This window comes from Mustelus asterias, chromosome 19, assembly GCF_964213995.1.
Source record: "Mustelus asterias chromosome 19, sMusAst1.hap1.1, whole genome shotgun sequence".
Lineage (NCBI taxonomy): Eukaryota > Metazoa > Chordata > Chondrichthyes > Carcharhiniformes > Triakidae > Mustelus > Mustelus asterias.
Window position 1 is genome coordinate 47,368,362 of NC_135819.1, and position 23,390 is coordinate 47,391,751.

Here is a 23,390-nt window from a genome sequence, read left to right on the forward strand (position 1 = left end):
ATTTTATGAGATTTGCTCTAAGTGTCCAGCTAGCGTGAAAACGGGAGAGTTGCTGATCCGTTTTTCGGGCGAGTTTCCACTCCCAATTTTATGCAATCTGTCTCTGAAATTTTGGGCTAGACCGTTTCTGGCCACAGGAGGTAGTGGGCGGGACTTAACTCACCAGACAACCAGCAGCTTAGATCGGAGCCACAAACTGCGCATGCGCAGAGAAAGCGAAAAATTAAGCACCTCTCCTGGCAGAACCCTCCTGGGCCAGATACAACCTCCGCCTTCCCTCCCCCACCAACATCGGAGTCCCCCCCGACATTACTGACCCATTTATCCCCTCAGCCTGCCCCCCCACTCCGACCCACTTGGACATGGGTCCCCTCACCACCCCAGCCCGGCCCCGATGGCTGCCGGATATGACCCTCTCTCGCCCCTGCCTCCGATCTCCCCTACCCCTGGCCTCCCTCGCCCAGCCCCCCAGCAGTCCCTCGCCCTGCCCCTCCCCCGCACACCCTCGCCCTGCCCCTCTCGCCCTCACAGAGGCACATTCCCCCCCCCACCGCCCACCCCCGCCCCATCAGCACACCTGCAAGTGCTGACTTGGCTCCCCCTTCATGGTAACAAGGCAAACTTTATTAAACTCACTGGAATGCTCTAACGGGTGTGTGACCCGCCCAAACTGCCAGCAGCTGATCTGCCCTAACAAGAGAAAGCTCCATAAAAACCTCAAGGATGGACAGACAGGCAGGCAGTGCAGGAAGAAATGGCCTCAAGGAAGTTAGCACTCAGATTTTCGGAATCTGATCTGGCCAGGTTCCTGGAGGTGGTGGAGGCAAGGCGGGACACCCTCTTCTCTGATGGAAAGCGATAGTAAAGCACCCTGGGACGCAGTGGCCGCGTGTCTGAGTGCCAGGGCATTGGCCATGAGAACTGGGAGCCAGAAAAAAAATGAATGACCTAATCCGGGCAGCAAGGGTGAGTGTGTAACCTCATCTAGCATCTTTCCCTTAAATGACCCCCAGATCCCTCCACCCCAGCACCCTGCATGCTTCCAGCTCCTGACCCCAAAGCACCTCCCTCTTCCTCCCAAGAGTATCACAGCCCTCTGAGGGCCACCCCCTGATACGCTGTAGGACTCCTTCTGTCCCCACAGGAGAAGAATGCCCATAACCGCCGGAAGAGGGTGAAGACAGGGGGGTGGTGAGCCTGAGATCTGGGTCCTCACCCCCTTTGAGGAGCGGGCTCTCGAGCTTCGGGAGAGGGGCGGATGTGGACATTAAGTGACAGCATGGTTGGGCTGGAGCATAGGAGTGAGCAACTGCCAATCCCCAACTTTATGGAGAAATGTCAAGAGAGTTGCCTGCATCCCAGATTCCTCTCCCTTCCTTGCACTTAACCTGGTGTCCTGCGTTGCAGGAAGGGACCCCGACACGTCCGGCCATCTGTGACTTACACCACCTGCCGTTGCATCCCCAGGACCCACAAGAGATCCCTCCCCTCCCCCACCCCTCCCGCCCCGGGGGGCCTGCATGGAGGTTTAGTGATCCCTTACCCACTACCCAGATGTGGGTCCAGATGCTAGCATGCATGCAAAGCACAGGTAGGAGTCAGGCTGCTTTGCACCAGGGCATCATCACAATGGTGCTAGCGAGTCGTCATCACCCTCCTGCCTACCAAAGAAACTCGTTAACACAGTGTACCCAGACCCACCACCCTGGTGTTACACTCATAGAATCATAAAATCATTCGGCCCATCGAGTCTGCACCAACCACAATCCCAACCAGGCCCTAACCCCATAACCCCATGAATTTACCCAAGCTAGTCCCCCTTACACTAAGGGGCACTTTAACATGGCCAATCCACCTAACCCGCACATCTGAGGACTGTAGGAGGAAACCGGAGGAAACCCACTCAGACATGGAGAGAATGTGCAAACTCCACACACTCACTGACCCAAGGCCAGAATTTAACCTGTTCCTCGGTGCTGTGAGGCAGCAGTGCTAACCACTGTGCCAGCGCGCCGCCCCAAATGTTGCAGAAGATTATCGAACTCCGGGATGGGGGGGGGAAATGGAACCCACGTGCGGCAACACAACCTTCCATTGCCCAAAGCAGGTGCTGATCAGGGCCTCACACGCCGCCCTCGCATGCCTGACCCTAGCTGCCACCAGCCCTCCAGCTGGTGGTGTTGCTCTTCATATACCTCCTCCTCCTCTTCCTCCTCCTCCTGCTGGGTGGACTCCTCCCCAGTGACGCCCGGCTGGTCAGCCTCCATGTCCTCCTCCTCAAGAAGGTCTCCTCACTGCTGCACCAGGTTGTGTAGGGCACAGCACACCGCCACAATGTGGGACAATATTGTACACGGGGCTATATTGGAGGGCCCTGCCAGAACACCTGGTCCTGGTGATCCAGGCACCTGAACCACATCTTGAGGAGCCCTACGCACCGCTTCACTATTGAACGGGTGGCAATGTGGGCCTCATTGTATTGAGTCTCCGCCTCAGTCTCAGGCCTCCGCAGAGGCGACATCAGGCAAGTCCGAAACGGGTAATCCATGTTCCCCCTGAGCTATCCCTGCACCCTGGGCTCCTCCTCAAAGATCTCTGGGATATCCGAGCTCCGCAAGGTGAAACTGTCATGCACGCTGCCGGGGTGTCTGGCGCAGACATGCACAATGTTCAGCTGATGGTCACACACTCACTGCACATTTACTAAATGGAAGCCCTTTCTATTCGTGAATCTTCGTGGATTCTTGATCGGGGCCTTGAGGGTGATGAAGGTGCAGTCTATAGCACCCTGCACATTTGGCATCCCCACGATGGCCATGAATCCTGCAGCCTGGGCTTGCTGCTGGGCCTGTCCAGATTAAATTTGATATACTGGCCAGCCTGGGCATACAGGGCATCCGTGACCTCCCTTACACACTTCTGGACGGATGATTGTGAAATGCCACAAAGGTCTCCACTGGCGGTCTGGAAAGACCCAGTGGCGTAAAACTTTAAGGCGTCAATTTCACAGGCACTGGGAGTGGGTGCACCCCCCCCCCCGCCCCCTCAACCCCCACCCCCGTGCCCCTGCAACAAATGTCAGGTGTCGCACTGTCTCCTTTCAGACCGGAGCTGTTGGCAGCACACGATGTCCGACAGCTGTTTGAAGGACACTCATGTGTGGAATTGCCGGGGTCTCCGCTCCCTCCTTCCCCTGCCCACTCCCCCCACCCCTCCCCATGGTGAATGGCGGCCACATCCTGCCTCCGGAGATAGTTTGCCTATATTCCTGCGAGTGGTAAGGCCTGGGCCTCCTGTGCCCGCAATTCATCCTCCAGCTCCTCCTCCTCAGCTCCAGCAGCAACTAAAAGAACAGCAAGATCAAAGTGTTGCATTGCAAAACACATCTCGTCAATGTGAAGGAGGGAGGGGGGAATTTGGAGAAGGAGAGAGACAAATGGAGAGGTTGAAGATCTCTGCTCACTCCCAGCCCAGCAACATACACACTCCCTATTCCCCCCCCAACAGTCCCCCAGCAACTCAGCCCCCCCATTCCCCCCACAGCCCCCAGCAACACAGCCCCCCATTCCCCCCACAGCTCCCCAGCAACAGAGCCCCACAAGCCCCCCAGCAACACAACCCCCCCATTCCCCCCCCAGCTCCCCAGCAACTCAGCCCCCCAGCAACACAGACCCCCCCATTCCCCCCACTGCCCCCAGCAAAACAGCCCCCCAGCAACTCAGCCCCCCAGCAACACAACCCCTCCATTCCCCCCCACAGCCCCCCAGCAACACAGCCCCCCATTCCACCCCCACCACAAACACACATCCAGTACCCATGCAGTAGTGACCACAGACAATGTTCCTTGACAAGTCCTGAGGCTGCAGCACTGCCACTTCAAAGAATTCTCAGCATATCCCCCACCTGCAGCAGAGCTTTCTGCTGCCTGCACTAGGACCCAGAGGCATCCCTAAGACTCGAGGTCAGCGCTCAGACTCGGTCCGTGCTGAGAGTCCCGTGAGCAACAACAGCCCCCCACACACTCGCAGCCCCTCCCCCCCCGACCCGAAATGCAACTTGGGCCCCATGAACTAACCCTCCCCCCCCCCCCCCCCACCCCCCCCCCCCCCCCCCCCCCACCCCCAAGCAGCACGGAGCAGTTTGAACGCAGAGACACCTCGCTCACCCTCACTGATCAAGTGCTAGAATCCGATTTTTATAAAGGAGGTGTTTTCCAGGCTAATTCAGTTGTGGCAAATGAGGTTGTAAAGGCAGGTGAGCTGGGACGATTGGGAGTGAAGCTCACTAATGACATTATGATGCATGCAAAGACATGTAAATTGACGTCTCATCCATTTTGGGCTGGCTCCCGATTGCACCAATGTTTCTCCCATGGTAAGATAGGAATGGGCATGAAAACAGGCGCTATTCCCGCTAGTCGTTTTACGCCCGACTTTACAACATTTTCCCGTCGTAAAATGGGCGCAACGAGGTCGGAAAATTCCACCCATAATGTCTGAAATTTAAAGGAATGGTGAGTTTTTTTGTACAAATTTAGCTTACATAACTCAAATCTTGCTAACTAATGTCATTGCTCAGAAATATTGGACAGTTCCATCTTGTGAAGCACACAAAATAAATTATATCCTCTCCAACCCTTTCCTGTAATGTTAACAATATCCTTTACAGCAAGAGATTAGAACTGGACAATATTGTGCATGATGTAATACATGGCCCCATAAAATTACACACCCATTCATTAAATAAAATTAAGTGAGTGATGCCTAAAACTACAAACCTTGATGCTCTTGGCCTCAAACTGCAGTTGTGTCTGGGGATTAACTGGTTGAATTGCACACTGGTTTTGTAAATATACAGAGGGGCAATCAGAACTTTTACCCCGAGGTAATGAATGGCAATATGCAAGTTCATGGAGCTTGACAAGGACATGCACACAAATCAAATCGTATCAATGATAATCTGACCATTCTGCTCTGTTGCAATAAGACACAATCATCAACCTTTGAACAAGTCAAACAAATGTAAAACTTCATTAGGAAACAAAGTGCCATTTATTTTCTACTTCAGTTATATTTAAGTTGCACAAATCGCCATTTAAGTTAGAAAAACATTTTTATAAAAAGTATTGGCATATATATATATATATATATAAATATAAATATTGACAGCAATAATTTAAATAAATAGATAATTCAGAGTAGGCAGTACAATTTCACAGACAAGATTAATTGTATATTAACTGTACACTGAGAGGGAGTGATTCAAGACTTTTTGCAAAAGTGTTACAGTAATTGCTAAGGTGTAGTGAAAGATCAACTTAGTGTGAGGTAGGTCCATTCAAAAGTCTGATGGCAGCAGAGAAGAAGCTGTTCTTGAGTCGGTTGGTACGTGACCTCAGGCTTTTGTATCTTTTTCCTGATGGGAGAAGGTGGAAGAGAGAATGTCCGGTCCTTAATTACGGTGGCTGTTTTTCCGAGGCAGTGGGAAGTATAGACTGAGTCAATGGATGGGAAACTGGTTTGTGTGATGGATTGGGCTACATTCACAATCTTTTGCAGTTTCTTGCGGTCATTGGCAGAGCAGGAACCATACCAAGCTGTGGTACAACCAGAAAGAATGCTTTCTATGGGGCATCTGTAAATGTTGGTGAGAGTCGTAGCTGACATGCCAAATTATATTAGTCTTCTGAGAAAGTAGAGGCGTTGGTGGGCTTTCTTAACTATAGTGTCGGCATGGGGGGACCATTGTTGGTGATCTGGACACCTAAAAATTTGAAGCCCTCGGTCATTTCTACTTCATCCCCGTTAATGCAGACAGGGGCATGTTCTCCTCTACGCTTCCTGAAGTCGATGACAATCTTCTTCATTTTGTTGACATTGAGGGAAAGATTATTGTTGCCACACCAGTTCACCAGATTCTCTATCTCATTCCTGTACTCTATCTCGTCATTGTTTGAGATCCAACCCACCATGGTGGTGTCGTCAGCAAACTTGAAAATTGAGTTGGTGGGGAATTTGGCCACACAGTTATAGGTGTATAAGGAGTATAGTAGGGGACTGAGGACATAGCCTTGTGGGGCATCGGTGTTGAGGATGATCGTGGAAGAGAATAACTTTATCCTCCACAATTAATTTGTAATCTCGTGACCCTATTCCTATCAGTACTTCTTCAACTGGGGTTATTACTCTAGTTCATCGACTATATGGTGATACAACACAATAAATAAATAGAATCTGGATCCTGGTAACGGTACTTTTGGTCAATGTTAATGATCGCAGTCATAGTCTCAAATAGATTGGTGTGGCCCGTTATCCACTTCCAATTCTGGAGAGTTTTGGGCTCACCTGTTGTCCAGATCTCATCCCAAAGGGGTCTGTGTCATTGGCCTCTCTCTCAGGATTTCTTCTGCTGTGGATGGTGGTGGGTAACTGGTCCTCCAGAGGCAGAAACATAGAAAGAGGTGGCAGTTCTCTGTTGGGGATGAATGGGCGCTTCTCCAGGCTCAGACTTAACACCTTCTTGTGCCTCGGAGAGTGGTACACGTTATAAAATGTTGGTAACTGTTCCTCTTTGAAATTGCAGTCATCCTCACGATAGGTCATCTATTGGAAAAAGAGATATTCACCACATATTACACTCGGGACGGTCAGGGTTAACATGTTTAGGGATGGGTGAGGTGTTCTCATTGAGGACCTGGGTCTGCAGACCAACTTTGCTAGTTTTGTACAAATAGGCGGCCAATACTTACTGATCCAAAAATGCTGCCCTCGGAGTCCATGCACAGGTACCGTCCTGTCCTCACCCCTCTGATCACCACATGTCCTGGTTCCACCGCCTTGATCTCCAGCAGCGCTGTAATCCCATAAAAGACACACGCGTTAGACAGTGATACCGGCACAGACAGGTAGCAGTCAAACATTCCACAGATGTCCTGTTGCTTTTGGTGGTTTTGTAAGGACAGGAGAGGAATTAAACAGGACATGTGCCCTCGGGGAAAGGATAGGGATGGGGAACCTATGGACTCGTTCTTTCAAAAATGGCATGGGGCACAATGGGCCACGTGGTCTCTTTCTCCCCTGTATCACAGAAGCACAGACGGTGGCCATTCGACCTGACGTGCCTTTGCTAGCTCTTTGAAAGAGGTGTCCAATTGATTCCTTCAGTCTACTTTTACCCCATAGGCCCAGACTATTCAATGATTCTATGAAATCTTAATTGTTTTAAGTATGCATGCACTAAAAAGAAACTTTCGAATTATCTGTTCAACTGATCTTTAAATAATAAGGAACCAACTGCAGTTAATAATTTAGTATCAAATCGAAAGGTGACAAGGCAGGTTCATCTTTGCAAAAAGCAAAACACAGCAGGTGCTGGAAATCTGAAACAAAAACCAGAAAATGTTGGATTAACTCAGCAGGTCTGACAGCATCTGCGGAGAGAGAATAGAGCCAATGTTTCGGAGTCTGGGTGACCCTTCTCAGAGCTGAAACGTTGGTTGTATGCTCTCTCCACAGATGCTGCCAGACCTGCTGAGATTTTCCAGCATTTTCTGTTTTTGTTTCAGATTCCAGCATCCGCAGACTGTGTCAGGGGGATTGGCTGGGTAAATCCTTCTGCACTGTAGGGATTCTATGATTCTATGATTTAAGTACCAAATGTTAATGGCTATAACAGTCTAATATTTGATTTGATTTGATTTATTATTGTCACGTGTATTAACATACAATGAAAAGTATTGTTTCTTGCGTGCTATACAGACAAAGCATACCGTTCATAGAGAAGGAAACGAGACAGTGCAGAATGTAGTGTTACAGTCACAGCTAGGCTGTAGAGAAAGATAATATTGCATAATCCAGTGATAGAAACAGAATAAATGTTAACAAAAAAAGAAAAGCGAATCAAATTATAAAGTGATCATTAAATGTCACATTCAACCCAGAAATGAACTTACTGTAATAGTTCTGGGAGTTGGAGCTGTCAATGTGTCCGTCAGGGTTAATCTGTAAGTGTCTGCTGTTGCCCTCCATGTACAGGTGCAGGAATCGGATCTGCTGAGCCCAGCCCCTCTCCAGCTGAGCTCCTGAGTCCGTCCTCAGCAGAGGGGTTGATCTGACCAGTGAAGCGGCGAGGAGCACGGCGAGGTGCGAGCACAGCAAGTTGGCAAGTCTGGAGCCCATCCCGAACACGAGGGCTGGAGCTGGGAGCTTGTCCTGGACACGGACGGGATCGTTCTTCTGCCTGTGAACCCATCGCTGCTGCTTTTAAAGTCCATGCAGCAAATGACATCAGAATCACCTTAAAACGCCGGCAGAAAGCCAGTGATGTGACATCTCTTGACAAGGTTCTGCAGCACATCCTTATAATTCTGGGCGGGAGCGGGAGTGGGAATGGGGGTGGGGGGAGGGGGAGGGTCATGGCCATAGTTGGAATCAATTATGCAATGATGGAGATACGTGCAACACACACACACACACTAAAACAGGAAAACCTCTGGCAGAGTTTGAAGTGTGGACTTTACTCTGAACTGTCCAGAAGCAATCGCCAGTGCTGAGAATGATCCACACTTTGTGATCTTTCATCCTCTTCAAGCACTTAACCTGAGGCGAAAATGCCCTTTAATCAGCAGAACCCTCACTGTCTCTCCCCACTTCTTCGCCACTCGCTTTATGTGTTTGATTTCACTCGTGTTTCTGAATTTATCTCCGCGTTCCTGTAACCGGCACATGCCGGCGTTCATTTTTAAAATCTGCTTTTCTTCATCTCAGTTGAAACTAAACTTTGTTTCTTACATAAATTAGGATCTCCCCCCCCCCCCCATTCCTCCCACACACACACTCACAGACACACACTCACACAGACCCACACAAACCCCCCCCCCCACACTCACAGACACACACACACCCACACATAGACACACACACACACACTCCCACAGACTCACACACAGATCCCCCAGACACACACATCCACCCACACACCCACACACAGACTCACACACCCACACACAGACCCATACACCTACACACAGACCCACACACAGACTCACACACCCACAAACAGACCCACACACAGACTCACAGACCCACACACCTACACACGGACCCGCACACAGACTCACACACCCACACACAGACCCACACACCTACACACAGACCCACACACCCACACACAGACCCACACACCCACACACAGACCCACACACAGACCCACACACCTACACACAGACCCACACACCCACACACAGACCCACACACCCATCACACAGACCCACACACCCACACACAGACTCACACACCCACAAACAGACCCACACACAGACCCACACACCCACAGACCCACACACCCACACACAGACCCATGCACTTACACACAGATCCACACACCCACACACAGACCCATACACCCACACAGAACTACACAGACCCACACACCTACACACACACCCACACAGACCCACACACACTCAGACCCTTCCAACCACACTGTTTGATATTTGGCTGCAATAGTTTAATGAAAGTGACATCAAATATGTGTGTGTTTTTAAAAAAAACTGAAGTCTGCACTTCTGATAAACCGATTACACCGGGACAACCTGCAACAGACTGGGATTTTGATTTATTTTTCAAAGTTCACAGGTGATGGTTTGAGCTGAGGTGAGTTCTCAATCCCAACACGATGTTCACTTTATTGTGCATCGCAGACTCTGGGAGATTCTCCAGCATCTTTTCGGGAATCACAGCATTTCTGAGAGAAATAAAAGGGGAGCAGAATATGAAAGAAGTCCAGTTATGGAGAGGGGCCGTCACCAAGTGGAATGGTTACAGATTATTCCCGTGTACTGGTTAGCAAATCGAGCATTGATAGATTAAACACCTTAATGGTAATAGTGATCTAATATTGCATCATTCAATTATATAAACAGAATAAATTAAAGCACAAAGGACGGGAATCATATTGTAAAGTTGTCGCTAAATGTCACCTTGTTACCATGGAGGGGAAGCGAAGTCAGCACTTGCAGGTGTCCTGATGCGGGGGGTGGGGGGGAAGGGGGGGGGCGTGGAATCTGTGCCTCTGTGATGATGAGGGCAAGGAAGAGAACAAAGAACAGTACAGCACAGGAACAGGCCCTTCTGCCCACCAAGCCTGCGCTGATCACATTTTCCTATCTGGACCAACCTATTCCCCGGCTGTTCATGTGTCTATCCAGATAAGTCTTAAATGTCGTTAATGTATCTGCCTCAACCACCTCACTTGGCAGCGCATTCCAGGCCCCCACCACCCTCTGTGTAAAAGATTCCCCCGCACATCTCCACTGAACCTTTCCGCCTTATCTTGAATTTGTGCCCCCTTGCAATTGTCATTTCTGCCCTGGGAAAAAGCTTCCAACTGTTCACCCTATCCATACCCCTCATAATTTTATAAACTTCTGTCAGGTTGCCCCTCAGCCTCCATCTTTCCAGGGAGAACAATCCCAGTTTATTCAATCTCTCCTCATAGCTAATACTCCAAACCAGCCAACATCCTCTTCTGTACTCCCTCTAAAACCTCCACGTCCTTCTGGTAGTGTGGTGACTAGAATTGGACACAGTATTCCAAATGTGGCCTAACCAATGTTTTATATAACTAACATAATTTGCCAACTTTTATACTCGCTGCCCTGGACAATGAAGGCAAGCATGCCATATGCTTTCTTCGCCACCTTTTCCACCTTCTGCCACTTTTAAGGATCTGTGGTCCTGCACTCCCAGATCTCTCTGTGTGTCTATGCTCCTGATGGTTCTGCCATTTATTTTATAGCTCCCACCTGAATTGGAACGACCAAAATGTATCACCTCGCTTTTGTCTGGATTAAATTCCATTTGCCATTTTTTCATCCAATTTTACAGCCTATCAATATCCTGCTGTATTCTCTGACAATCTTCATCACTATCCGCAACTCCAGCAATCTTGGTATTATCTGCAAATTTGCTAATCAGAGAAGCTACATTTTCTTTCAAGTCATTTATATATATTACAAACAGCAGAAGTCCCAACACTGATCCCTGTGGAACACCACTAGTTACAGACCTCCATTCAGAAAAATACCCTTCCATCGCTACCCTCTGTCTTCTATGGCCATGGTAAGAAGTCTAACAACACCAGGTTAAAGTCCAACAGGTTTATTTGGTAGCAAAAGCCACGAGCTTTCGGAACAGGCTGTCCCTTCGTCAGGTGGGTGGGAGTTCTGATTACAAACAAGGCACAAAGACACAAACTCAATTTACATGAATAATGATTGGAATGTGAGCCTTTACAGCTAATCAAGTCTTAAAGGTACAGACAATGTGAGTGGAGGGAGCATTAAGCACAGGTTAAAGAGATGTGTATTGTCTCCAGACAGGACAGCTAGTGAGATTTTGCATATCCAGGCAGGTTGTGGGGGTTACAGATAGTGTGACATGAACCCAATATCCCGGTTGAGGCCGTCCTCATGTGTGCGGAACCTGGCTATCAGTCTCTGCTCAGCGACTCTGCGCTGTCATGTGTCATGAAGGCCGCCTTGGAGAACTCTTACCCGGAGATCAGAGGCTGAATGCCCGTGACCGCTGAAGTGCTCTCCAACAGGAAGAGAACATTTCTGCCTGATGATTGTCGAGCGGTGTTCATTCATCCAATGTCGTAACGTTGTTCTATGGCCATGCCAGTTCTGAATCCATCTAGTTAGTTCGCCCTTGATCCCGTATGATTTAACCTTTTGCACCAGCCTGCATGAGGGACCTTGTCAAATGCTTTACCAAAGTTCATGTAGACAACATGCACGGCCCTTCCCTCATCAAACATTTTTGTCACCTCCTCAAAAAACTAATTCAAATTAGTGAGACATGACTTCCTTCATACAAAACCATGCTGTCTGTTGCTAAGACCATAAGACCATAAGACATAGGAGCAGAATTAGGCCACTCGGCCCATCGAGTCTGCTCCGCCATTCAATCATGGCTGAAATTTTTCTCATCCCCATTCTCTGCCTTTTCCCCATAACCCCTGATCCCCTTATTAATCAAGAACCTATCTATCTCTATCTTAAAGACACTCAATGACCTGGCCTCCACAGCCTTCTGCGGCAAATATTTCCACAGATTCACCACTTTCTGGCTGAAGAAATTCCTCCTCATCTCTGTTTTACAGGATCATCCCTTCAGCCTGAGGTTGTGCCCTCTGGTTCTAGTTTTTCCTACTAGTGGAAACATCCTCTCCACATCCACTCTATCCAGGCCTCGCAGTATCCTGTAAGTTTCAATAAGATCTCCCCTCATCCTTCTAAACTCCAATGAGTACTGATCCAGAGTCCTCAGCCATTCCTCATACGACAAGTTCTTCATTCCAGGGATTGTTCTTATGAACCTCCTCTGGGCCTCTACCAAGGCCAGCACATCCTTCCTTAGATATGAGGCCCAAAACTGTTCACAATACTCCAAATGGGGTCTGACCAGAGTCTTATGCAGCCTCAGAAGTACATCCCTGCCCTTGTATTCTAGCCCTCTCGACATGAATGCTAACATTGCATTTGCCTTCCTAACTGCTGACTGAACCTGCACGTTAACCTTAAGAGAATCTTGAACAATGACTCCCAAGTCCCTTTTTGTTTCTGATTTCCTAAGCATTTTCCCATTTAGAAAATAGTCCATGCCTCCATTCCTCCTTCCAAAGTGCATAACCTCACATTTCTCCACGTTGTATTCCAACTGCCACTTCTTTGCCCACTCTCCTAACCTGTCTAAGTCCTTCTGCAGCCCCCCTGCTCCCTCAATACTACCTGTCCCTCTACATATCTTTCAGACCATTCAGTTCCAAATGTGTATAGATCCTATCCCCAAGAATCTTCTCCAACAATTTCACTATCACTGACGGCAAGCTCACTGACCTATAATTACCTGAGTTATCCTTGCTACCCTTCTTAAATAATGGGACAACATTAACTATCCTCCAATCCTCTGGGACCTCACCTGTGGCCAACAAGGAAACAAAGATTTCAGTTAGAGGCCCAGCAATTTCCTCCCTTGTCTCCCTCAGCAATCTGGAATAGATGCCATCTGGCCCAGGATATTTGTCTACCTTAATGCTTTCTAATACACCTAACACTTCCTCCCTCGTAATGATGACTTGCTCTAGAGGGTTTGCATACCCCTCTGAGACACCATCAAACAACATGTCCCTCTCCTTTCTGAATACAGAAACAAAGTACTCATTAAGGATCTCACCCACTTCCTTTGGTTCTTCGCATAATTTCTCTCCTTTGTCCTTGAGTGGACCAACTCTTTCTCTAGCTACCCTCTTGTTCCTAACATATGTATAAAATGCCTTGGGATTCTCCTTAATCCTGCCTGCCGAAAACATTTTGTGACCCCTTTTTGCCTTTGTTTCTCCCTGTTTGAGTTTGTTTCTACTTTCCCTGTGTTCTTCAAGTGCTTCATCTGTTTTTAGTTGCCTGAACCTTATGTACGGATCCTTTCTCTTTTTGACTAGACTTGCAATTTCTCTGGTCATCCACGATTCCCAAATCCTGCCTTTCTTGTCCTTCCTGTTCACAGGCACATGCCTGTCCTGCGCTCTGATCAACTGTTCCTTAAAAGACTCCCACATGCGAGATGTGGATTTACCCTCAAACAGTTTCTCCCAAACAACAGCCTCCAAATCCTGCCTAATCCAGTTAGACACAGTAAGAAGTTTAACAACACCAGGTTAAAGTCCAACAGGTTTATTTGGTAGCAAAAGCCACACAAGCTTTCGAAGCTCTAAGCCCCTTCTTCAGGTGAGTGGGAATTCTGTTCACAAACAGAGTTTATAAAGACACAGACTCAATTTACATGAATAATGGTTGGAATGCGAATACTTACAACTAATCAAGTCTTTAAGAAACAAAACAATGGGAGTGGAGAGAGCATCAAGACAGGCTAAAAAGATGTGTATTGTCTCCAGACAAGACAGCCAGTGAAACTCTGCAGGTCCACGCAACTGTGGGCGTTACAAATAGTGTGACATGAACCCAATATCCCGGTTGAGGCCGTCCGCGTGTGTGCGGAACTTGGCTATCAGTTTCTGCTCAGCGACTCTGCGCTGTCGTGTGTCGCGAAGGCCGCCTTGGAGAACGCTTACCCGAATATCAGAGGCCGAATGCCCGTGACCGCTGAAGTGCTCCCCAACAGGAAGAGAACAGTCTTGCCTGGTGATTGTCGAGCGGTGTTCATTCATCCGTTGTCGCAGCGTCTGCATAGTTTCCCCAATTTACCATGCCTCGGGACATCCTTTCTTGCAGCGTATCAGGTAGACAACGTTGGCCGAGTTGCAAGAGTATGTACCGTGTACCTGGTGGATGGTGTTCTCACGTGAGATGATGGCATCTGTGTCGATGATCCGGCACGTCTTGCAGAGGTTGCTGTGGCAGGGTTGTGTGGTGTCTTGGTCACTGTTCTGAAGGCTGGGTAGTTTGCTGCGGACAATGGTCTGTTTGAGGTTGTGCGGTTGTTTGAAGGCAAGAAGTGGGGGTGTGGGGATGGCCTTGGCGAGATGTTCGTCTTCATCAATGACATGTTGAAGGCTCCGGAGGAGATGCCGTAGCTTCTCCGCTCCGGGGAAGTACTGGACAACGAAGGGTACTCTGTCCACTGTGTCCCGTGTTTGTCTTCTGAGGAGGTCGGTGCGGTTTTTCGCTGTGGCGCGTTGGAACTGTTGATCAATGAGTCTAGCGCCATATCCTGTTCTTATGAGGGCATCTTTCAGCGTCTGGAGGTGTCTGTTGCGATCCTCCTCATCCGAGCAGATCCTGTGTATACGGAGGGCTTGTCCGTAGGTGATGGCTTCTTTAACGTGTTTAGGGTGGAAGCTGGAGAAGTGGAGCATCGTGAGGTTATCCGTGGGCTTGCGGTACAGTGAGGTGCTGAGGTGACCGTCCTTAATGGAGATGCGCGTGTCCAAGAATGCAACCGATTCCGGAGAGTAGTCTATGGTGAGCCTGATGGTGGGATGGAACTTGTTGATGTCATCATAGAGTTGTTTCAGTGATTGTTCACCATGAGTCCAAAGGAAGAAAATGTCATCGATGTATCTAGTGTATAGCATCGGTTGAAGGTCCCGTGCGGTGGAGAAGTCTTGTTCGAACCTGTGCATGAAGATGTTGGCATATTGAGGTGCAAATTTGGTCCCCATGGCTGTTCCGTGTGTCTGGATGAAGAACTGGTTGTTGAAGGTGAAGATATTGTGGTCCAGGATGAAGCGGATGAGATGTAAAGTTGCATCTGGAAACTGGCAGTTGTTGGCGCTGAGCACTGAGGCCGTTGCAGCAATGCCATCGTCATGGGGGATGCTGGTGTAGAGTGCCGAGACATCCATTGTGACGAGGAGCGCTCCTGGTTCAACTGCTCCATGTGTGCCGAGTTTCTGTAGGAAGTCCGTCGTGTCGCGACAAAAGCTGGGGGTTCTTTGTACAATGGGTTTCAGGATGCCCTCGACATAGCCGGAGAGGTTCTCGCACAGGGTCCCATTGCCCGATACGATGGGACGGCCGGGTGTGTTTGCCTTGTGTATCTTCGGGAGGCAGTAGAGATCTCCAACGCGGGGAGTACGTGGGATGAGAGCACGGAGGGTGTTAGACACAGTAAGGAGTCTAACAACACCAGGTTAAAGTCCAACAGGTTTATTTGGTAGCAAACGCCACTCGCTTTCGGAGCGCTGCTCCTTCGTCAGATTGAGTTAATCCTATTAGAACCATAGAACCATAGAAAATTACAGCTCAGAAACAGGCCTTTTGGCCCTTCTTGTCTGTGCCGAACCATTCTTTGGCTAGTCCCACTTGCCTGCACTTGGACCATATCCCTCCACACCCCTCTCATCCATGAACCCGTCCAAGTTTTTCTTAAATGTTAAAAGCATTTACCACTTTATCCGGTTGTAATTAGCCTTTCCCAATTTAGCACCTTAACCCCAGGACAACACTTGTCCTTTTCCATGAGTATCCAAAAACTTATGGAATTGTGGTCACTGTTCACCACATGTTCCCCCATTGCAACTTTGTTGACCTGGTCAGGCTTATTCCCTAGTACCAGATCCAGTATAGTCCCTTCTCGAGTTGAACTATCTACATCTTGTTCCAAAACACTTTCCTGGACAAACTCCTCACCATCCGGACCCTTAGCCCTAGGAGATTTCCAGTCAATATGAGGAAAATTCAAGTCTCCCACTACAACAGAGAGGGTCATGTCAGGCAGCGATCGGGCCCAGGGGGTGATGAGGGGATCCTGTGCAAGTGGGTCCAGTGGGGTGTGGGGATAAGGGGGTCAGTAATGTTGGGGGGCCTCCGATGTCCTTGGCAGGTAGGGGGAGGCTGTATCTGGCCCGGAAGGGTTCTGCCAGGAGAGCTGCTTTATTTTTCCCTTTTTCTGCGCATGCGCAGTTTGTGGCTCCGATCTGAACTGCTGGTTGTCTGGTGGGTTAAGTCCCGCCCACTGCCACTTGTGGCCAGAAACGGTCTAGCCCAAAATTTCAGAGACAGAGTGCATAAGATTGGGAGTGGAAACTCGCCCGAAAAGCGGATCAGCAATTCTCTGATTTTCACGCTAGCTAGACACTTAGAGCAAACCTCATAACATTCCACCCATAATGTCTGAAATCTAAAGGAATAGTGAGTTTTACTGTAAAAATTCGTATTTAGTTTACATAACTCAAATTTTGCTAACTAATGTCATTGCTCAGAAATGTTGGACAGTTCCATCTTGTGAAGCACACAAATAAATTATATCCTCTCCAACCCTTTTCTGTAATGTTAACAATATCCTTTACAGCAAGAGATTAGAACTGGACAATATTGTGCATGATGTAATACATGGCCCCATAAAATTACACACCCATTCATTAAATAAAATTAAGTGAGTGATGCCTAAAACTACAAACCTTGGTGCTCTTGGCCTCAAACTGCAGTTGTGTCTGGGGATTAACTGGTTGAATTGCACACTGGTTTTGTAAATATACAGAGGGGCAATCAGAACTTTTACCCCGAGGTAATAAATGACAATATTCAAGTTCATGGAGCTTGACAAGGACATGCACACAAATCAAATCGTATCAATGATAATCTGACTATTCTGCTCTGTTGCAATAAGACACAATCATCAACCTTTGAACAATTCAAACAAATGTAAAACTTCATTAGGAAACAAAGTGCCATTTATTTTCTATTTCAGTTATATTTAAGTTGTACAAATCGCCATTTAAGTTAGAAAAACATTTTTATAAAAAGTATTGGCATATATATATATATAAATATAAATATTGACAGCAATAATTTAAATAAATAGATAATTCAGAGTAGGCAGTACAATTTCACAGACAAGATTAATTCTACTGTATACTGAGAGGAGTGATTCAAGTCTTTTTGCAAAAGTGAAATATAAAAGCATTTAGACTGCCCTTTTGTTCTTTAGATATAATTTTGTGTGTGTAACTTTCTTTCCAATTAAAGCTAGTACTGAGAAGTATCATTCATAGAATCATGGAGTTTATAAGACAGAAAGAGGATTCAGATGGGAAAGCTCCCTGTTTGATCAGCCTCCTTAACGTCTTTGAGGATGTAACAATTAAAGTGTTCTGTGTTTGGCCTAGGATGTACATAGATTCAAGAAAGGCACTCGACAAAGCTCCATAGAAAAGGTGACCAGTTAACCTCAAACTTCAGGATAAATTTTGGAAATGGAAAAGGAATTAGTGAAAGAATGGAGAACAACCAATATTAGTGAGGGAAGTTATCTCAGGCTGTGAGATATACCGAGTCGGCTGCCCCAGGGTTCAGTGTTGGGACTGACACTATTTCCAATTAATGTCATTGGCCTGGATTCAATGGCATGGCAGCCAAAGTTGAGGATAATATTGAAAGAGGATGATTAGTGTATTCACTGAAATGAATTGGATTAAGTGTATAAATTGACAGGGTAAAGCCAGATGAATCTTAATACAGAGAAATGGAAAGTAGTGCAGATGGGAAGACAGAAATAGATGACACACATAGTCCATGAATGGTGTTGAAGGTGGTCAGAATTCAGCCAAAAATGGCTAGGGGTCTCAATGTGCACTAAGCACTAAACATGCCCACCCAATGCACAGCAATCATTAGCAAGGTTAGCAGAATGTTCAAGCTGTAGAAACAAGTCAGTAAACAAGCCGTAGAAAGCAAGTAGAACAGTCGAACCTAAGTGGGATAAAGTCACAATTGGGCTGTGCTTTGCTTAGGCTGCATCTTCAGTATCACATCCAGTCCTGTTTGTTGAGAAACACAGAAGATATTTAAGCCCTGGAAGCAGTGAATAGGGTAATCCTTGATATAATAGGTGAGGAAAGATTTATCACAGAAAGGGGACATCTGAATGTCACTGCCAAAAAACTCGAAAAGATAAAACTGGACTGTGACTTTAAATGAAATAGCCAGAGTGGGTAATGGAGCAAAGGTTCAAACAGAAAAAGGCAAATTAGGAGCTGATGCCAGGATTATATTCTCCAGGTCACAAGTGAACACTGCATGAAACAGAGTCCCAGGAAAAATAATGGAAGTGAGAATCTGGAACCTTCTAAGAAACAATTAAATGCTACAAGAGAAACACTTTCGGATCTCTTTGGGTGCATTGGCTAAGAATAACTTTATCCTTCGTAATTAATTTGTAATCTCGTGACCCTATTCCTATCAGTGCTTCTTCAACTGGTGTTACTTACTCTAGTTCATCGACTATATGGTGATACAACACAATAAATAAATAGAATCTGGACCCTGGTAACGGTACTTTTGGTCAATGTTAATGATCGCAGTCATAGTCTCAAATAGATCGTTGTGGCCCGTTATCCTCTTCCAATTCTGGAGAGTTTGGGGCTCGCCTGTTGTCCGGACCGCATCCCAAAGGGGTCTGTGTCGTTGGTCTCTCTCTCAGGGTTTCTTCTGCTGTGGGTGGTGGTGGGTAACTGGTCCTCCAGAGGCAGAAACATAGAAAGAGGTGGCAGTTCTCTGTTGGGGATGAATGGGCGCTTCTCCAGGCTCAGACTTAACACCTTCTTGTGCCTCGGGGAGTGGTACACGTTATAAAATGTTGGTAACTGTTCCTCTTTGAAATTGCAGTCATCCTCACGGTAGGTCATCTATTGGGAAGAAAGATATTCACCACATATTACACTCGGGACGGTCAGGGTTAACATGTTTAGGGATGGGTGAGGTGTTCTCATTGAGGATCTGGGTCTGCAGACCAACTTTGCTAGTTTTGTACAAATAGGTGGCCAATACTTACTGATCCAAAAATGCTGCCCTCGGTGTCCATGCACAGGTACCGTCCTGTCCTCACCCCTTTGATCACCACATGTCCTGGTTCCACCGCTTTGATCTCCAGCAGCGCTGTAATCCCATATAAAACACACGCGTTAGACAGTCATACCGGCACGGAGAGGTAGCAGTCAAACATTCCCCAGATGTCCTGTTGCTTTTGGTGGTTTTGTAAGGACAGGAGAGGAGTTAAACAGGACATGTGCCCTCGGGGAAAGGATAGGGATGGGGAACTTATGGACTCGTTCTTTCAAAGATGGCATGGGGCACAATGGGCCGCATGGTCTCTTTCTCCCCTGTATCACAGAAGCACGGACGGTGGCCATTCGACCTGACATGCCTTTGCTAGCTCTTTGAAAGAGATATCCAATTGATTCCCTCAGCCCGCTTACGTCCACACTGTTTAACGATTCTATCAACACTTAATTGTTTTAAGTATAAATTCACTAAAAGGAAACTTCTGGATTATCCGTTCAAACGATCTTTAAATAATAAGGAACCAACTGCAGTTAATAGTTTGGTAACAAATCGAAAGGCGACAAGACAGTTCATCTTTAATGAAAAGCAAAATACTGCAGGTGCTGGAAATCTGAAAAAAAACAGAAAATGCTGGATAAACTCAGCAGGTCTGACAGCATCCGTGGAAAGAGAAATACAGTTAATGTTTCAAGTCCGAACAGTTGTGTAGAAGGATCATATGAATTCGAAACGTTAACTGAGGTTCATCTTTAAGTGGCCTGAGGTGATGAGCAGACATTGGAAGGTCTCAGGATTTATTTGGGAATCCCACAGGTCTCTGACAGAAAGAGGCAACCAGAGGAGAGTGACCATTACAAGGTGGGGAGGTTACAGATTATTCCAATGTGTTGGTTAACAAATATCAAATGAAAAAATACTGGAAAATCTCAGAAGGTCTGGCAGCATCTGTGGAGAGAGAATAGAGCCAACGTTTCGAGCCTGGATGACCCTTCTCAGAGCTGAAACGTTGGCTGTATGCTCTCTCCACAGATGCTGCCATACCTGCTGAGATTTTCCAGCATTTTCTGTTTTTGTTTCAGATTCCAGCATCCGCAGACTGTATCAGGGGGATTGGCTGGGTAAATCCTTCTGCACTGTAGGGATTCTATGATTCTATGATTTAATTACCAAACGTTACCGGTAAAGCAGTCTAATATTGCATGATCCAGTGATAGAAACAGATTAAATGTTAACAAAAAAAGAAAAGCGAATCAAATTATAAAGTGATCATTAAATGTCACATTCAACCCAGAAATGAACTTACTGTAATAGTTCTGGGAGTTGGAGCTGTCAATGTGTCCGTCAGGGTTAATCTGTAAGTGTCTGCTGTTGCCCTCCATGTACAGGTGCAGGAATCGGATCTGCTGAGCCCAGCCCCTCTCCAGCTGAGCTCCTGAGTCCGTCCTCAGCAGAGGGGTTGATCTGACCAGTGAAGCGGCGAGGAGCACGGCGAGGTGCGAGCACAGCAAGTTGGCAAGTCTGGAGCCCATCCCGAACACGAGGGCTGGAGCTGGGAGCTTGTCCTGGACACGGACGGGATCGTTCTTCTGCCTGTGAACCCATCGCTGCTGCTTTTAAAGTCCATGCAGCAAATGACATCAGAATCACCTTAAAACGCCGGCAGAAAGCCAGTGATGTGACATCTCTTGACAAGGTTCTGCAGCACATCCTTATAATTCTGGGCGGGAGCGGGAGTGGGAATGGGGGTGGGGGGAGGGGGAGGGTCATGGCCATAGTTGGAATCAATTATGCAATGATGGAGATACGTGCAAGTGCTAGCCCTTTGGCACACACACACACACTAAAACAGGAAAACCTCTGGCAGAGTTTGAAGTGTGGACTTTACTCTGAACTGTCCAGAAGCAATCGCCAGTGCTGAGAATGATCCACACTTTGTGATCTTTCATCCTCTTCAAGCGCTTAACCTGAGGCGAAGATGCCCTTTAATCAGCAGAACCCTCACTATCTCTCCCCACTTGTTCGCCACTCGCTTTATGTGTTTGATTTCACTCTATGCATCTTTCTGTAACCAGCACACGCTTGCGGTTTTTTAAAACCTGCATCTCAATTGAAACTAAACTTTGTTCCTTACAGAAATGAGGGACCCCCCAACACATGTACACACTCCCCCCCCCCCCATACACACACAGCCACACACAGATTACCCCCACCCCACCTGCCCACCCCCTACACACACACAGACCCTTCCAGCCACACTGTTTGACATCTGACTGCAATAATTTCACGAAACTGACATTAAATAGGTGATTTATTTAAAAAAAAGAAAACCGCACTCCTGATAAACCGATTACACCGGGACAGCCTGCAACAGACTGGGATTTTGATTCATTTTTCAAATTTCAAAGGTGATGGTTTGAGCTGAGGTGAGTTCTCAATCCCAACACGATGTTCACTTTATTGTGCATCGCAGACTCTGGGTGATTCTCCAGCATCTTTTCGGGAATCACAGCATTTCTGAGAGAAATAAAAGGGGAGCAGAATATGAATGAAGTCCAGTTATGGAGAGGGGCCGTCACCAAGTGGGATGGTTACAGATTATTCCCATGTGCTGGTTAGCAAATCGAGCATTGATAGATTAAACACCTGAATGGTAATAGTGATGTAATATTGCATCACCCAGTGATGAGGGGTGGCACATGGTTAGCACTGCTGCCTCACAGCGCCAGGTTCAATTCCAGCCTTGGGTCACTGTCTGTGTTAAGTTTGCACATTCTCCCTGTGTCTGCGTGGGTTTCCTCCGGGTGCTCCGATTTCCTCCCACAGTCCAAAAATGTGTGGATTGGCCATGCTAATTTCCCCAAAGTGCCCGGGGCACTATAGTGCAGGGCAAACATGACGGGCTACAAGGATAGGGCCTCATAGAAACCCTACAGTACAGAAAGAGGCCATTCAGCCCATCGAGTCTGCACCGACCACAATCCCACCCAGGCCCCAGCCCCATATCCCTACACATTTACCCGCTAATCCCTCTAACCTACGCATCTCAGGACTCCAAGGAGCAATTTTAGCATGGCCAATCAACCTAACCCGCACATCTTTGGACTGTGGGGGGGGGGGACCGGAGCACCCAGAAGAAACCCACACAGAAACGGGAGAATGTGCAAACTCCACACAGACAGTGACCCAAGCCAGGAATCGAACCCAGGTCCCTGGAGCTATGAAGTAGCAGTGCTAACCACTGTGCTACCGTGCCGCCTGGGTGGGATTGTCGTGGTCAGTGCAGACTCGATGGGCCGAATGACCTCGTTCTGCACAGTAGGGATTCTATATACGGAAGCAAAAAGGAAGGGAATCATATTATAAAATTGTCATTAAGTGTCACCTTCCAATTGCCAATTTATGACTGCACAAAAGAAACTTACTGGAATAGTTCTGGGAGTTTTAACTATTAACTATTAACATGTTTATTAGGTTTCCGGAGTTGAAAAGTTAATGTTCTGTTTTATTGGGCAAACACTAATCTCTTTCTCTCTCGGTTTCCTGTTCAGTTTACACTCTGGGATAATTGAAACTGAAGGGACTAATTGCCGCTGAGGGCGACTCCGGGATTTGGCTGCGGCGCCGGACCCGGATCCAGTGCACTTAACTCCCAAATCCTCCACTTTGACATCCTACGTGTGAACGGCCGGGATCCTGGGGAAACAGCCAATTAATATCGTGTCATTTCCAGAAACCTGGAGTGAGTTGCAGCGATTCCGGGAAAGCAAACTGTATCAACATTTTTCTGAGGTCTAATGGCCGTGAAATTTACATTGACCGAAACGTAATGCTTCGAACATACCTTACATACAGAGTTCTACTTATTCTCCCTCACACCCGTTTCTAATTGTAGCATGCAATAAATTATCAGTGGATTCTGATCACCAAATATTTTTACTGCTCATCCTTTGGGTCGCCACATTGTAATCAATGGGATTGAGTAGGTCAGAATGTCTCAAGCACTGACCATTGGGGGGTCAAAGCAGAAATGCAGTTTTACCCTTCAGCAATAACCCCAATACGAGTTGCAGGATTTTAAATTCCA

At 47.4% G+C, this 23,390-nt stretch overlaps 1 protein-coding gene across 1 annotated transcript in view; it reads right to left on the minus strand.

Moving 5' to 3' along the window:
* The window catches only part of LOC144507486 (fibroblast growth factor 19-like), a 48,939-nt gene extending 27,968 nt beyond the window's left edge, over positions 1-20,971 (minus strand). The window contains exons 1-3 of the mRNA XM_078234612.1: positions 20,610-20,971; positions 19,296-19,399; positions 6,345-6,602 (exon numbers count right to left, since the gene is read on the minus strand). Of these exons, the coding sequence (XP_078090738.1) occupies positions 6,345-6,602; positions 19,296-19,399; positions 20,610-20,835 (588 nt within the window). The 5' untranslated portion in view covers positions 20,836-20,971. The remainder of the gene's footprint in view (positions 1-6,344; positions 6,603-19,295; positions 19,400-20,609) is intronic.
* Between the last annotated feature and the right edge of the window lie 2,419 nt (positions 20,972-23,390).